Below are 12572 nucleotides of genomic sequence, written 5' to 3' on the forward strand. Positions count from 1 at the left end.
ACTATTAGCCATGAAGAGCTCCCTATTGACCAAAGGCTCTTGGGCAATTTCATGGCGGCTCAACTGAGCAGACAGCACAGGAACCCCGACATACACAGCTTAATTCTAACATCCCTAATGGGGGTGACTCAGACATTACAGGTCTCCCTGACAATGAATGCAACAGATAATTTTTATAATGTAAAACCTATACCTTTGAGTTTTCTTGTACCTCCCATCAAAAATCAAGGTTGAATCTAACACTGTATTTCAAAAGATCATTGTATTTCAACAGAACTTTCTGTAATTATGGAAACATCTTATCAGTATTAATCAGACAACAGGCAGCCTGTGTGTGCTGGGCATTTCCAATGCGGCTAATGCAACTGGGGAACCAAACTGTTAGTTCATTTAAAATGTCAGGGCTGGCTGATGACTGCCACACTGGATAGTGTAGTTCAAGATTTAGCCAGTGAAGGAGAGGTCATAGAAGAGATAGAGGCATAAATTCAAAAATATATACAACCAGCTAAACCTGAGTGATAAAGAAACGGGAGGTAAGAACCTGCTAATAGCATATATATGCTATATATGTATACATAATATATATGTATATATGAAAGAAAGAAATTGATTGAGGGTTTTGATTATTGATTAGAGGGTTTTGAAGGCCTAGCAACCGAATGCAACAGACAGTTCTCCGTAGGACTTTGGTCTACAAGTCTACAACTTTGGTATTACAAGCACATACGGAATAGCTGAAGAACCTGAACTCACTGGACACTGACACTGTGCGCTTTTTATAAATTTGTACTGATGTAAAAATAGTACGGTGGTTTTTGTAAAACTTAAAAAAGCAACTCTAGCCTTTGGCATGGGGAGCACCTTAAGCTATGACAGTGTGGACTAATGCTGTCACCATCAGCCACCACAGTACAGGAAAGCCTAAGTAACCGGTCCCTACCCCTCCACAGGAGGAAGCAGCAGCAACATAATTAACAATATCTCCATTGTTTCTGAAACTTCAGCATATACACAAGGAACATGTATGTGTCTGTGGTTTAAGTCTCTAACCCTCTTTAGTTTCGAAGCCTCCTTTACTATACTGACCACTGAGGACGACACAGTAAAAGACAGAGAGCATGGGACAAAAATTAACCTAAAAATGGCGCTGCATTCCAAATATGATAATTCGTTTCATCGTATCATTAAACTGCAGCCTTTAAGAATAAGTGTAAAAGCCGGGCGTGGTGGCTCACGCCTTTAATAGGCAGAGGCAGGCGGATTTCTGAGTTCGAGACCAGCCTGGTCTACAGAGTGAGTTCCAGGACAGCCAGGGCTACACAGAGAAACTCTGTCTCGAAAAACAAAAAAAAAAAAGAATAAGTGTAAAAAGCTAAAGATAACTATAGCCATTGATCTCTGACTTACAAAATATAAAATACAAATATTCGAAGAGTTGTACAAAGAGCACCTACCCTGCTATAATAAAGTAATAAATTTTTGAAACTCTAAATTGGCCTCAAGAAAGCCAGGCGAGGTGGCGCAGATCCTTAATTAGGAGACATAGGTAGGCCCATCTCTGAGTTTGAGGCCAGCCTACACTGCAAGTTCCAGATCATAGCTAAAAAGGAGAGCCAGCGCTAGTTAGGGACAATGCGGAGCACTTTTGGCAACAAGTGTACAGTCTGTAAATGAAAACTAGGTCTGACATCAGAATGCACTAACTCCACGATTTTGTAAAGGTCAAAAGCCCATTCACTGTCAAGTGTCTCCGTGTGAAAGCGCTGTTGTGGAATTCCCCTTTCCAAACTTTCACTCCACCAATCTTGTTTCCTATGCTTGACTTGAAAGCGTGAAGCCATCTGCAACTCCCCTGCCATCAGGGGTTCCGCCACATTTCCGCACCTATCATACTAGCATCACCAGGGAACCCTGCAGGCTTCCCGCTGAGCGGCTAACGCTAAGGCCTGGTCCTACACCGTTGCTACCGGGTCCCTTCCCGGGAGCCATGCAGCCCGCAGCCCGCCCTCCCGCAGACCGAAGCACCTGGCCGGCCAGCCCAGAGTCCCACAGGGAGGAGGAGGAACCCAGGGACGCGACGACCGGGCAGCCGCAACCGGGCATTGGAAAGTCCCGCGGCAGGTGGGCCGCAACGAGCTGCGGCCGCGGGCCATGAGGCCTGGAGCCTAGCGGCACCACCGTGGCCAGGGCCGAGACCGCACCACAGCAAGCCGCAGCTCGCCCGTCTTTGGGGCATGCGGTCGGTTACGGAGCGCGCCCCCGGCAGAGCGCGCCCCCGGCGGAGCGCGCCCCCGGGCCCGCCCGCCGTTCCTCCGGCCAGGGATGCGCGCAAGGCACAACAAATCGCCGTCCGTCCCGCCCCCTGCCGCAGCGATTGGACTCACCCACATCCGGGGCTTGAGAGCGCCGCGAGTCACGTGACCCAGAGGAAGGGCGGGGCCGGGAGGAAGCCGACGCGCGCGCAGTGGGTAAGGGTTTTTCGCGCCCGCGGCCGGGGTTTCCGAGGGTGGCCAAGCGTTCGCCCTCGAGCTCGGGCGTCCACCGCTTCCAGAGGCGCGGGCCGGTACTTTCAACCGAGCTTCAGAGCCACTTCTTTACTGCACGCTGTGCGAGTGGAACGGAGCCCCCATGGCGACGCTCGACCTCCCCCTTGCACTTCCGCATGTAGTATCCTCCCACCCCTCGAACCGGAAGCCGCTGCAGCGGGTGACTGTAGTGTCCAAGGATGGTGGCCTGCGAGGGCCATTTTAGTCTAGGCGCCGTGCTCGTAGCTTAGAAATACGTTTACAAAGCTGTATGCATAAAAGGTGTGTAAGTCTCATAGGACGTACGCATCTAATGCCTAGAAAGAGATATCTGGGCAATGTGACAAGCTCTCCTCCTGTTGTCACGTATTGTGCCCAGAGATCTAGGGGACTGGTGAAGGAATGGACTCTTGGGACTGCACTCAGCCTGGGGTCTAAAGGAGACAATCTGAGAGCTGAGAGTTTCCTATTATCTGGTATCCGGAGGGGGCGAGCATAGAAGAGTACGTTTTTTAAAAAGAAGAAGAAGAATTTTAAGAAAGCTGGAGATGCTATGCTCTGTCGTAAGGGTTCGGGGCATGGCCTGTGCTTGCTTTTCTGTTCACGTAAAGGGGGAGCACCCGAGCACCTGACCCAGGAAAATAGATGTGTTTGGAAGGACAGCCAAGCATAACTGATGAAGGACAGGTGGTGGGTGAGAAGCGTGCTAGTTTCTAAGCATGTAGAAGAGAATCGTGTTACAAAATATTGAGGCGAACTTGTGGAAAGACTGGGTATCCTCACATTACCACTGGAGACAGTAGTAGCCTGCCAGTCAGTCACAAAGATGGCCTGACTTGTTTCATAGATCATTTGGGGCAAGCAGCAAAGCATTCAAGGACAGAGAGCCTGCTGAAAAGCTGGAGAGAAAGTCAGAGCACTTTAGAAAAAGGTGCAATCCATAGGGACTGGGAAAGTCAGCACCAGAGGTGTGAAATGCAGCCCAAGGCTCAGCTACAAAAACAAAAGGAAAGGAGCAGGGGAGGGATTAGAAGTGGCCCTATCCACTAGCTAGGGTCTGGTTATGTCTGAGGAAAACTGCTAAGTTATCACCTGGTTTTAACGTGGCAGAGGGAGCTTCAGTGTGTGTGTGTGTGTGTGTGCGCGCGCGCGCACATACCTTCACAAAAGTGGTGATGGAGGTTTCTGCCTACAGGTGGAGTTGTGGGTGAGTGTAGAGGCCAGAGGTCAACATCAGTGTCTTCCTTTATTACTTTGGATCTTAAACCTGGAGCTTTCTGATTCAACTAGACTGCCTGGCCTGGCAGCCTCCCAGAGAACACAAGTGTGACATCATGCCAGGCTTTTTATGCAGGTACCAGCAATCTGAATTCAGGTCTTTTTGCTTGCACAGCAAGCCACTTCACTCCAACGAACCTCCTCCCAGGCCCCAGGTTGTTTAATTTTTGAAAGTAAAAGCCCTTTCCCTCCTACAGACTAGGTAGATAGCGCTAGCTTGCCTCTATGCTGTTGGAGGCAAGCACATAGCTGTGTGGCACAGTTTGTTTCTTGTATGAGTCTCCCTTCTCTCAGAAACAGAACAGTCCCTGAGAGAGCCACTGGTACTAATCCTCACAAGACCTTTCCTTGGGTTGCTACTTTGTGGCAGGGAGCACAATAGGGTGTGTTTGTGATAAGGAACAAACTTGGAAGCTAGAAACCCAAAAGCACTGCTTGATGACTGGTCTTTTGAGTTAGATTGCAACAGTTTCAGGAAAAAAATGTGGAACAATCTGTGGTCTGGGAGCTCTGCAAGTATCCTGAGCACTAGGACCAGGCGCTGAAGAGAGCCAGCAAGACGGCTCAGTGGCTTAAAGACGCTTGCTGCCAAACCTGGCAACCTGAGTTCAATCTCTGGGACCCGCCTGATGGAAGAAGAGAACCAAAATCCCCAAGTTGTCCTTTGACTTCCACACGAACATACACATATACATTGGTTTTTGGGGTTTTTTGTTTGTTTTTTCAAGAAGGAAGTAGGCTGGGTGTTGGGATCACAGCACAAAAGTTCTTGCACCCTCACATATCCAGGGAGGCCGAGATGTTAAGCATGCAGGATTGTTCTTCCAATGTAAGAGATACAAAACTTGTTCTATCCACAAAGCTGGGAATTGGAAGTGACTGACAGCCTGGTGATCTGTGTTATCTGTTGGGCCAGGCCATGTCAAGCTCCTACAACCAGGACGGAGGGTGGCTAGTAATTTAGATGACCCTTATAGGCAGGGGTTCCCTAAGCTCCAGAAGTAACTAACAGACCAGATGATGTCTATGTTATTGTATGACCTTCCTTAGACCCTTGGGCTAGTACAGGTAGCCTATCTCTAGAACCCATCTTATTGGAAGAAGTAACATACCCTAAGTCGAGTTTCAATGGAATTGCACCTCCTTGTGCACCAGAAACTGTTATCACACCAGGAAACTTTCTTCCAAATCATGCTATGTTTCAGTTTGTTAGGAGTAAACAGCCTGGCGTCAGACTCCCCAAGTCTAAGCAAGACTGATAAAGTCAACCTGAACCCAGTTTTCATTCTCACCTGACAGTTTGCTTCCCTCCCTGGACTCCTGCAGGGTCCCCCTCAGTTGGGGATAGAGGTCGGTTGGCAGTGTACTTAACTAGTAGTATACACAAAGCCCTGGTTCTGTAAACAGAGCCGGTGGCACAGGCCTGCAATCCCATTGGTGGAGGCAGGAAGATTGGAAGCTTAAGGCTGCTTTTGGCTACAAAGAGTTTGAGACTCTTAAAAAACAAACAAAAAGGAGGAAGCCCAGAGGGATAGAGAACCTGGAGCTGCCACCGTTGATCTTGGATAGTTCTGTTGAGTTCAGTCTGGATGCTGTTTAAGAAAGGAAGTGGTTTCCTGGGTAAGCAAGCCCCACTGCCTACGTTGTTCCTGCCCTGAGAATTAGCAACTGGCCTATGGTTGGTCACTTCACACATCCCAGCTCAGTGTCACCCAGCTGTTCCCTTAGCTCCTGTGCCTTTAGAGTGCCAATGTTTGGGCCAAGACAGGTGGAGACTTGTGCCAAATCGTAGGGGAGGGTTTCAAGAGCAGGAGCTGACACTCAGGTAAGTCGGTCTGAGTCAAGTCAGAGACTCATCAAAGACATCACAAGCAGGGAAGGGTGATTGTATTAGATGGTAAAGATAAAAGAAAGTTACATTTACACGCAGTGTCTTCCAGAACTTTATTCAGAAGACCTGTGTTGCTCTCTGGTTCCACCAGCAGCCTGGTCTGTTGATCAAGCATGTCAGCTGAGGTGAGGAGAGAACTGGGGTCTTTATGTTGTCATCTGACACATACAAGATGGGCCTTTCCTGGGGTAATGTTAAACACGGCAACAAAACCAGTTTCAAGGTGGAAGTATGAGGAATCCTAGTCCTGGATTATACTATACCTTCACTGTGTTAGAAAAAAAAAAAAAAAATGACCTCTTTGGCTTCCAGGCCTGACAAGATCAAAGCTGCAGGAGGATGGACAGTGAGGTACAGCGAGATGGAAGGATCTTGGACCTGATTGATGATGCTTGGCGGGAAGATAAGCTGCCATACGAGGATGTCGCCATTCCACTGGTAGGTTGTGATTCGAGCTCAGGAGAAAATGTGGTGAAACTTAGTGGAGGTTGGTGGGAAGTGAAATGCTAAGGCCCAGAAATCCTACTGCCTGGTGTAACTAGCTTCATTAGAGGTCATACCAGGGCTGAATTATACCCGGAGTTTTGGAGCCACAAAGGCCAGAGGGAGGCTAAGTGTGAGTTTAGCACATCACAGCAAGGAGCATTGCTGGCTTACCAGTCTTTGTGTTTTGTAGTTGTTTTTATTTGTGTGTGTGTGTGTGTGTGTGTGTGTGTGTGTGTGTGTATGTATGTATGTATGTATGTATGTATATGTGTATAAGTGTGAGAATGTCTGCCACCCATGTGCAGATGGGGAGGGTGACAGAAGAAGGCATCAAATTCCCTGGAGCTGGACTTACAGGTAGTTAGAGGTCACCCAACACAGGTGCTGGGAACAAAGCTTGGATCCTCTAGAAGAAGAGTCAGTGATCTTACCACTGAGCCATCCCCCGAGCCCTTAGGATTTATTTCCATTTGTGTATGTGTGAGGGTCTGGGATACAGTGGAGGAGCATGTGAGTACAGGTGCCCTCAGAGGCCAGAAGAGGGTGTTGGGTCCCGTGGAGCTGGAATTAAAGGCAGTTGTGAACCACCCAACATGAGTGCTGAAAACCAAACAGTGTCCTCTGCAAAAGCAGTAGAGCCCTTAACCACTGAGCCGTCTCTCAGCCCCTCTGATGCAGGCACACAGGCCGGCTGCTTAGAGGCAACCTTGCCTTTCTTCTTTGGCCTTTAGACATACAAGCTCTCAGTAAGCCTTTTCTTTGCTGATCTCTGGGGACTCCCTTAAAAGGCGGTGGTTGAACCTTCTGTGATAAGTAACCCCTCCCCCACTTTTGCTTATGTAGATTAAAAAAACCTCTTACTGATGTTACAAAGGCCTAACAAAGGACGAGGCAAACAGAGTCTGGGGACTTTCTCTGTACAGTGTGACACACGCTCTGGAAGAGCAGCTAACACAGCATGACTTCCAGGAGCATTGCCTGCTGCTGCTGTTTTACAAAGAACAGACTCCACTCGCTCACTCACCGGCACTCTCTTTCAGGAGTAAGAGGTGGGATGTGTTCAGTGGATATTCAAGTCGCAGCTTAGTTCAAGTTCAGGACAATAAAATAATAAGAATCATAGCTACAATTTATTACCAGTTTTAAGCCATCGACTGAAATTAAGGCTTGCATTATCTGTAATCCTTAAGACAGCCATACAGGGGAGGTGGTGGTGTCTCCGTTTGGCGGGAAAAGAGTAGGATTAGAGAAGTGCACTTACCTCAAGTCTAGTGACTAGTATGTCAGATTTCATGACTCGGTCTGCAAAGCTCAAAGTCTGTAAGCTTTCATCTGTCCACCCATCCATCCATCCGTCCATCCATCCATCCATCCATCCATCCATCCAACAATCACTTCTCCAAAGTCTACTGTGTGCCCTAAGGATATATGAGCATAAAATAAAGTTCCTGTTTGGAGCCAGGGATCAAGAGAGGTAGGTGACTAACTAATGACACTACCAAGCAGGAGGGAAGGATAAGCAAGTGGAGAATGGCTGGAGGCCTGGCCTGCAGTAGAAATGCAGAGAAGATGTAATAATGCTTAAGAAAGAATCAGATGGTTCATGGTGCTAGACAGGGTACTGCAGCAGAAAAGAGTGTAACAGGCCCGGGGTTTGAAACCTGTTGGGAGATGGTGAAGCAGTGGGCAGCAATTACCTTAGTAATTAGGAGGCAGAAAGTTGGGCATAGTTTTTGAGAAAATGTTTGTGCCCCACTTCGGCCTCCTTCTCTAAGGATCTAGGGATGAAAGGTCTGTGGAGGGAAGCTGCCGTGCTCACATTTGTCTTTCAGAAAGTGGGGTCTGTAACATTGACAGACAGCCTGATAGAAGAAAGGGCCAGGGGACATCAAGTAGGATGTTACTGCAGTGCAGCGATCTAGGCAAGGGAGGAAAACCACAACAGCACCAAGAAAAGTGCTGTGACTTGCTGAGCTCCGTACAGCAAGATTTAAGGAACACTTACATGGTAGGGAATGAAGGGGGAGGTCCCTCTGCCGACTTCCTGGTGGCATGGTAGCCTGATCCTGTGGTCCATCCACACAATATTGTGATTCTAAAGGAATGTGTCTTGTCAGTTAGCTTTTGCTGCATAACAAATTATCCTGAAACTTAATGGCTTACAATAACAACTGTTTGGTCATAATTTTATTTCTTATTGGGAAGGTCTGGTCCATACCAGTTCAGCCAACTAATCCTAGGCTTGCTGGTGCTGCAGTGTCCGCCAGCAGACTAGCTGGAGCTGAGTGGGCTCTGGCAGTTAACAGGATGTCTCCAGGAAGTAGGATGCCTGGCACTTGGCACACACCACCCTGCAGGTCCTCTGAGACCTCAGCCTCAGGTTCAGCAGCAACAGGGAAGTGCAGAGCCTTAGGGCTCAGGCCCAGAACTGCCCCACAGCTGCATTCTGCTGAGATGGGCAAGTCTGTGGCCAATCCAAACGCACAGTCAGGGATTAGACTCTGTGGCTTGGCAGGAGCAGCTGCAGACAGCTGCAGCTGTTGGTGAATTTGTCCCCGTGGATATTGTGCGTATGGTATTTTGTGTTGGGTGGGCATGTTTTGTCTAGTTTTACGTGGTAGTGTTCATCGCAAGAATTTATAGTCACCAAGCAAAGGATACATCATTTTAGGAAGCCTAGTATGCCATTAGAGAGCATGACATTAAGTCGTTCTTAATCAAAGACCTTTTTATTTTTTGTGACCTGTAGATAGCTATTAAGGTCAGATTTCTAAATGGACTAGAGAATGACAGTTCTCTGGCTCTGTCTACAGAATGTTGAATCTCACTTTACGTTCGGCATAGCAGACGGGTGTTGTGCAAACACATTGGGGTTTTCCTGTATGTGTGTACCTGTGTGCCATGACACACATGTAGAACTCGGCGTTGTCTGCAAGTGCCTTTACCCACTGAACCACTTTACTGGACCTGCTTCAAATACATCTGTACATATTGTAGCTAAATATCATGTTCCATATGTTGAACATAATTTTAAAAAGAAAAATACCTCCACATAGTATAAATATAAGTGAGAAATCCTAACTTTGAATATTAAAGCAGCAGTTTTCTAACACAAAGTGTAAGTTCAGGGAATTGCACAGAAATACATGGTATCGGTGAACTCTGGAGCCAGGCATGGGTCTAGTGTGGCTCCATGGCTTATCTCTGTAAGAAAATGGCTCTTGGGGTGTGAGCTAGTCTTTACTGTGCTTTCCCACTAGGGGGAGCTCTCACCTGTTACATTGTCAGTGTCTCTTATCCAGCCCATATTGTCACTAAAGAAAGCATTTTGGTGCAGCATTTTTTATTTCTTGGTACAATTCCTGTATTTGAGAACATACCAGCAAATCAGATTGACCCTTAAAGCATTCTTCAATAGGTTTACCATTGGTTCTTGTCAGTGTTCTCAGCCACTCAGCAGTGCATGCCCTAGAGTACTGAGTACCCTACACAGCATGCACTGGATCTAATGTCCTCACTCTCCCTGTCCCCAAGGCAGAGACATGGGGGGAAAAAAAGGCTCATTTTTCCTCCAATTTTTGAGAGTGGAAACAAAGGCCCCAAAGGTTTGAATTACCTCATCACCCCAATAAGCCAGCAAATGAAGGCTGTCTGGGCCTCCAGTCTCTGCCCTTAGCCCTCCTGCCCCACTGCCTTTTATAAGAAAACCAGAGTCACCCGGCCAGCATTCCCATGCGGCTTCCAAGCAAGCCGCACTGAACAGACCTCTGATATTTTCTATCCATCTGTTTGTTTAGGCTCTCTCTTTAGAGCATCTTATCAGCTTTGCTGGCTTCGAGTTTTCAGAAGTAACTGCAGGACCAGGTACACACCTATAATCCCAGCTCCTGGGAGGCAAAGGAGGATGGGAAAGAGACTTGGGGGTGATCAGCTGAGAGTGTGGCTCAGTGAGAGAGTGCTAGTGTATCTCAACAGGGCCCTGAGCTCAGTCCCCGGCCGTGCAGAAACACAGTTCAAGATGACGTCGTGAGTTTGGGGCCAGCCTAGGCTACCTGAGACCCATCTCAAAAATAGAAAAGAGACTTTCTGATGGTCGTTACAGCTATGCTTCCCTTCCAGAGTGAGCTTCCTGAGCCCGAGCAAGACAACGGCGGCACCACAGAGTCTGTGAAAGAACAGGAGATGAAGTGGACAGACCTGGCCTTACAGGGCCTCCACGAGAACGTTCCACCCGCTGGAAACTGATGCCGGACTCCTTCCCAGGGATGGAGTTTTCAAACATATGGGGATAAAAATGTTTCCTGTCGCCAAATGCAGATCTTTAGTAATAAATCAACACTCAAAAGCATATGCCCACTTGGTTTTCGTTTTGTTTTGCTGTTTTGTTTAACCAACAAAGCACAGCATGAAAACATTCTGAGTGAGAAACTGAGACTTCCCAGGAGTGTAGACCGCGGCTCTGGAAGCCTGCGGCTAGTGATGCACACACTTGCGTTTGAACACCATCAATTAAACGTTTGCCTTTAGCTCCAGTTTTGCTTCTGTCAAAGTTTAATACTCCCCAACTACTTTGGCACGGGTAGTTGAGAATACAAGCAGGAAAGGCAGCAGAAACCAGGCATGAAGAGAACCACAGACTCGCATTCCCATTCCTGAGACGTGTTCTGAGTGAAGTTAGCCTGTAGGTGCCTATGCCCCAAGCAGATACTCCACTCTCTGATAACTGGCATTCTTAAAATTCCCAGGCTACTTTTAGACATTGCATAAATGTACAGATTTAAAAGTTATCTCTGAAGAATTAGGGGATGGCTTAGTCAGGACCTAAGTTTGATCCCAACTCCAGTAAAAATTGGGCTTCGTGCCATGGTAGTGTGTGCTTGTAATCCTGCTTAGCTGTTAGTCACCTCTGCTCTCCGTCTGTGGTTATTGCCTTTGCACCCCTGGAGAGGTTCTCTGCGTGAATGGAATACTCCTTTTATTCAGAATAATGATGGTATCTCATACCTCAGAGCCCCCTCAAATATAAAGCACTGTGAAGCCAGTAGTCAGTACGATATTTATACAAAAATTTGTCAACGGTGGAAAGATGGCTCAAGTGGTTAAGAGCACTGCCTGCTCTTGCAGTTGACTTATGTTCTTGGCATCCACATACTAGCTCATACCTGTCTGTGACTCCAGTTCCAGGGGGTTCCTTGCCCTCTTCTGGCCTCTGGGGGGTATTGCATACATGAGATGCATATGCATACATAATAGGCAAGACACTCATAAAAATAAATCTTTTTCTAAAGACTCCACGGCATCAAGCCTTGGGGATAGAGGTACTGCTATGAAATTTCAGTTATTGGCTCTCCCTTCCAGCCGTCTCCCGGGGACAGTATAAGCACAGCACTCCAGAGGACATACATCTTTGGCAGCCAGTATACAGAGTCACAGTGGCTAGAGAACCGGTGGGGGAAAAAAAAAAAAAACAGGGAAAGGGACATCCGAGAAGTACAGCGTAGTAGATTCCAGTAGATGTCATTCACTTTAAAGAAAGTGTGGCATTTCTTGTACCTGCCTTGGCTTTCTGAACCAACACCTGACATACGAGTGGCCAGGGAAAACAGTGAGGGGTGAATGTTGACCACCGAGCAAGAGATGACACAAAGCCTCAAAGTGGAACTGGTGCTGCCAGCAAGAAACCTGGGTGGTCTAGGGGCTTCTCCACATCTCCCGAGTCATCGAAAGGCTTAATCAGAGCTGGGGACTGCCTGATCTGTTTGGTTTGGTTTTTGTCTGTTTGTTTGTCTATTTCATTTTGTTTTGTTTTGTTCCAAGACTTTCTTTGTATAAACCCTGGCTGTCCTGGAACTAGCTCTGCAGACCAGGCTGCCCTGGAACTCACAGAGATCGCCTGCCTCTGCCTCCCAAGTGCTAGGATTAAAGGCATGAGACACCACCATCCAGCTTTTATTTGTTGTTTTTGTTGTTGTCGTCATCGTTTATTTGTTTTTTAATGCAAATCACCCCAGTAGATTGATTTCCGTTAAGACAGGAAATGTAAAAGACAAAAGAGCTTTACACTGAAAAGGATGATGGTGGCTTGGACTGTGGAGGTGCGAAGGTGGAAGTAGAGGAGGTAGAGATAGCTCTTCCTGGTGGACTTGTCCAGGCTTACCCACTGCACAGTATTCCCTGTCGTGAGACCCCTGGATTGTACCTAAAGAGACTCACATGCAGTGTAAGCCTTCTCTTATAACCCAGAACTGAATTCTCTTGAGCCAGACACGGGCCTGCAAATACAATCTCTGTCCCTGAGAAACATCCAGAGGCCAGGAGCTGCCCATCATCTGAAACCCGTCTTAGACCCACCCCTTCATGGTATCGCAACAATGGCAGCTAGGGTGGAT

General features: G+C 47.5%; 2 protein-coding genes across 12 annotated transcripts in view; one reads left to right on the forward strand and one right to left on the reverse strand.

Moving 5' to 3' along the window:
- The window catches only part of Cep63 (centrosomal protein 63), a 40558-nt gene extending 37919 nt beyond the window's left edge, over positions 1-2639 (reverse strand). For 8 of the 9 annotated variants that reach the window (XM_085827949.1, XM_021172024.3, XM_021172028.3 and 5 more), the window contains exon 1: positions 2029-2364. In XM_085827949.1, coding sequence (XP_085684075.1) covers positions 2029-2156 — 128 coding nt within the window. In that variant the 5' untranslated portion in view covers positions 2157-2364. Of the gene's footprint in view, positions 1-2028; positions 2365-2387 lie in introns of those variants that run through there. The other variant, XM_021172027.3, reaches the window with a different exon arrangement.
- Positions 2411-10531, forward strand: Anapc13 (anaphase promoting complex subunit 13). Of its 3 annotated transcripts, none has more exons than XM_021172031.2 (3): positions 2411-2471; positions 6010-6135; positions 10303-10531. In XM_021172031.2, the coding sequence occupies exons 2-3, from the start codon at positions 6037-6039 to the stop codon at positions 10426-10428; spliced, it is 225 nt and encodes a 74-aa protein (XP_021027690.1). In that variant the 5' UTR covers positions 2411-2471; positions 6010-6036; the 3' UTR covers positions 10429-10531. The 3 variants fall into 3 exon arrangements, with proteins under 3 accessions (XP_021027690.1, XP_021027691.1, XP_021027692.1); XM_021172032.3 differs by lacking the exon at positions 2411-2471 and adding an exon at positions 2527-2810; XM_021172033.3 differs by lacking the exon at positions 2411-2471 and adding an exon at positions 3724-3882.
- The last annotated feature ends 2041 nt before the right edge of the window (positions 10532-12572 follow it).

Source organism: Mus caroli, unplaced genomic scaffold (genome assembly GCF_978045245.1).
Source record: "Mus caroli unplaced genomic scaffold, Mus_caroli_1 scaffold_11, whole genome shotgun sequence".
In the NCBI taxonomy this organism is placed as follows: Eukaryota; Metazoa; Chordata; class Mammalia; order Rodentia; family Muridae; genus Mus; species Mus caroli.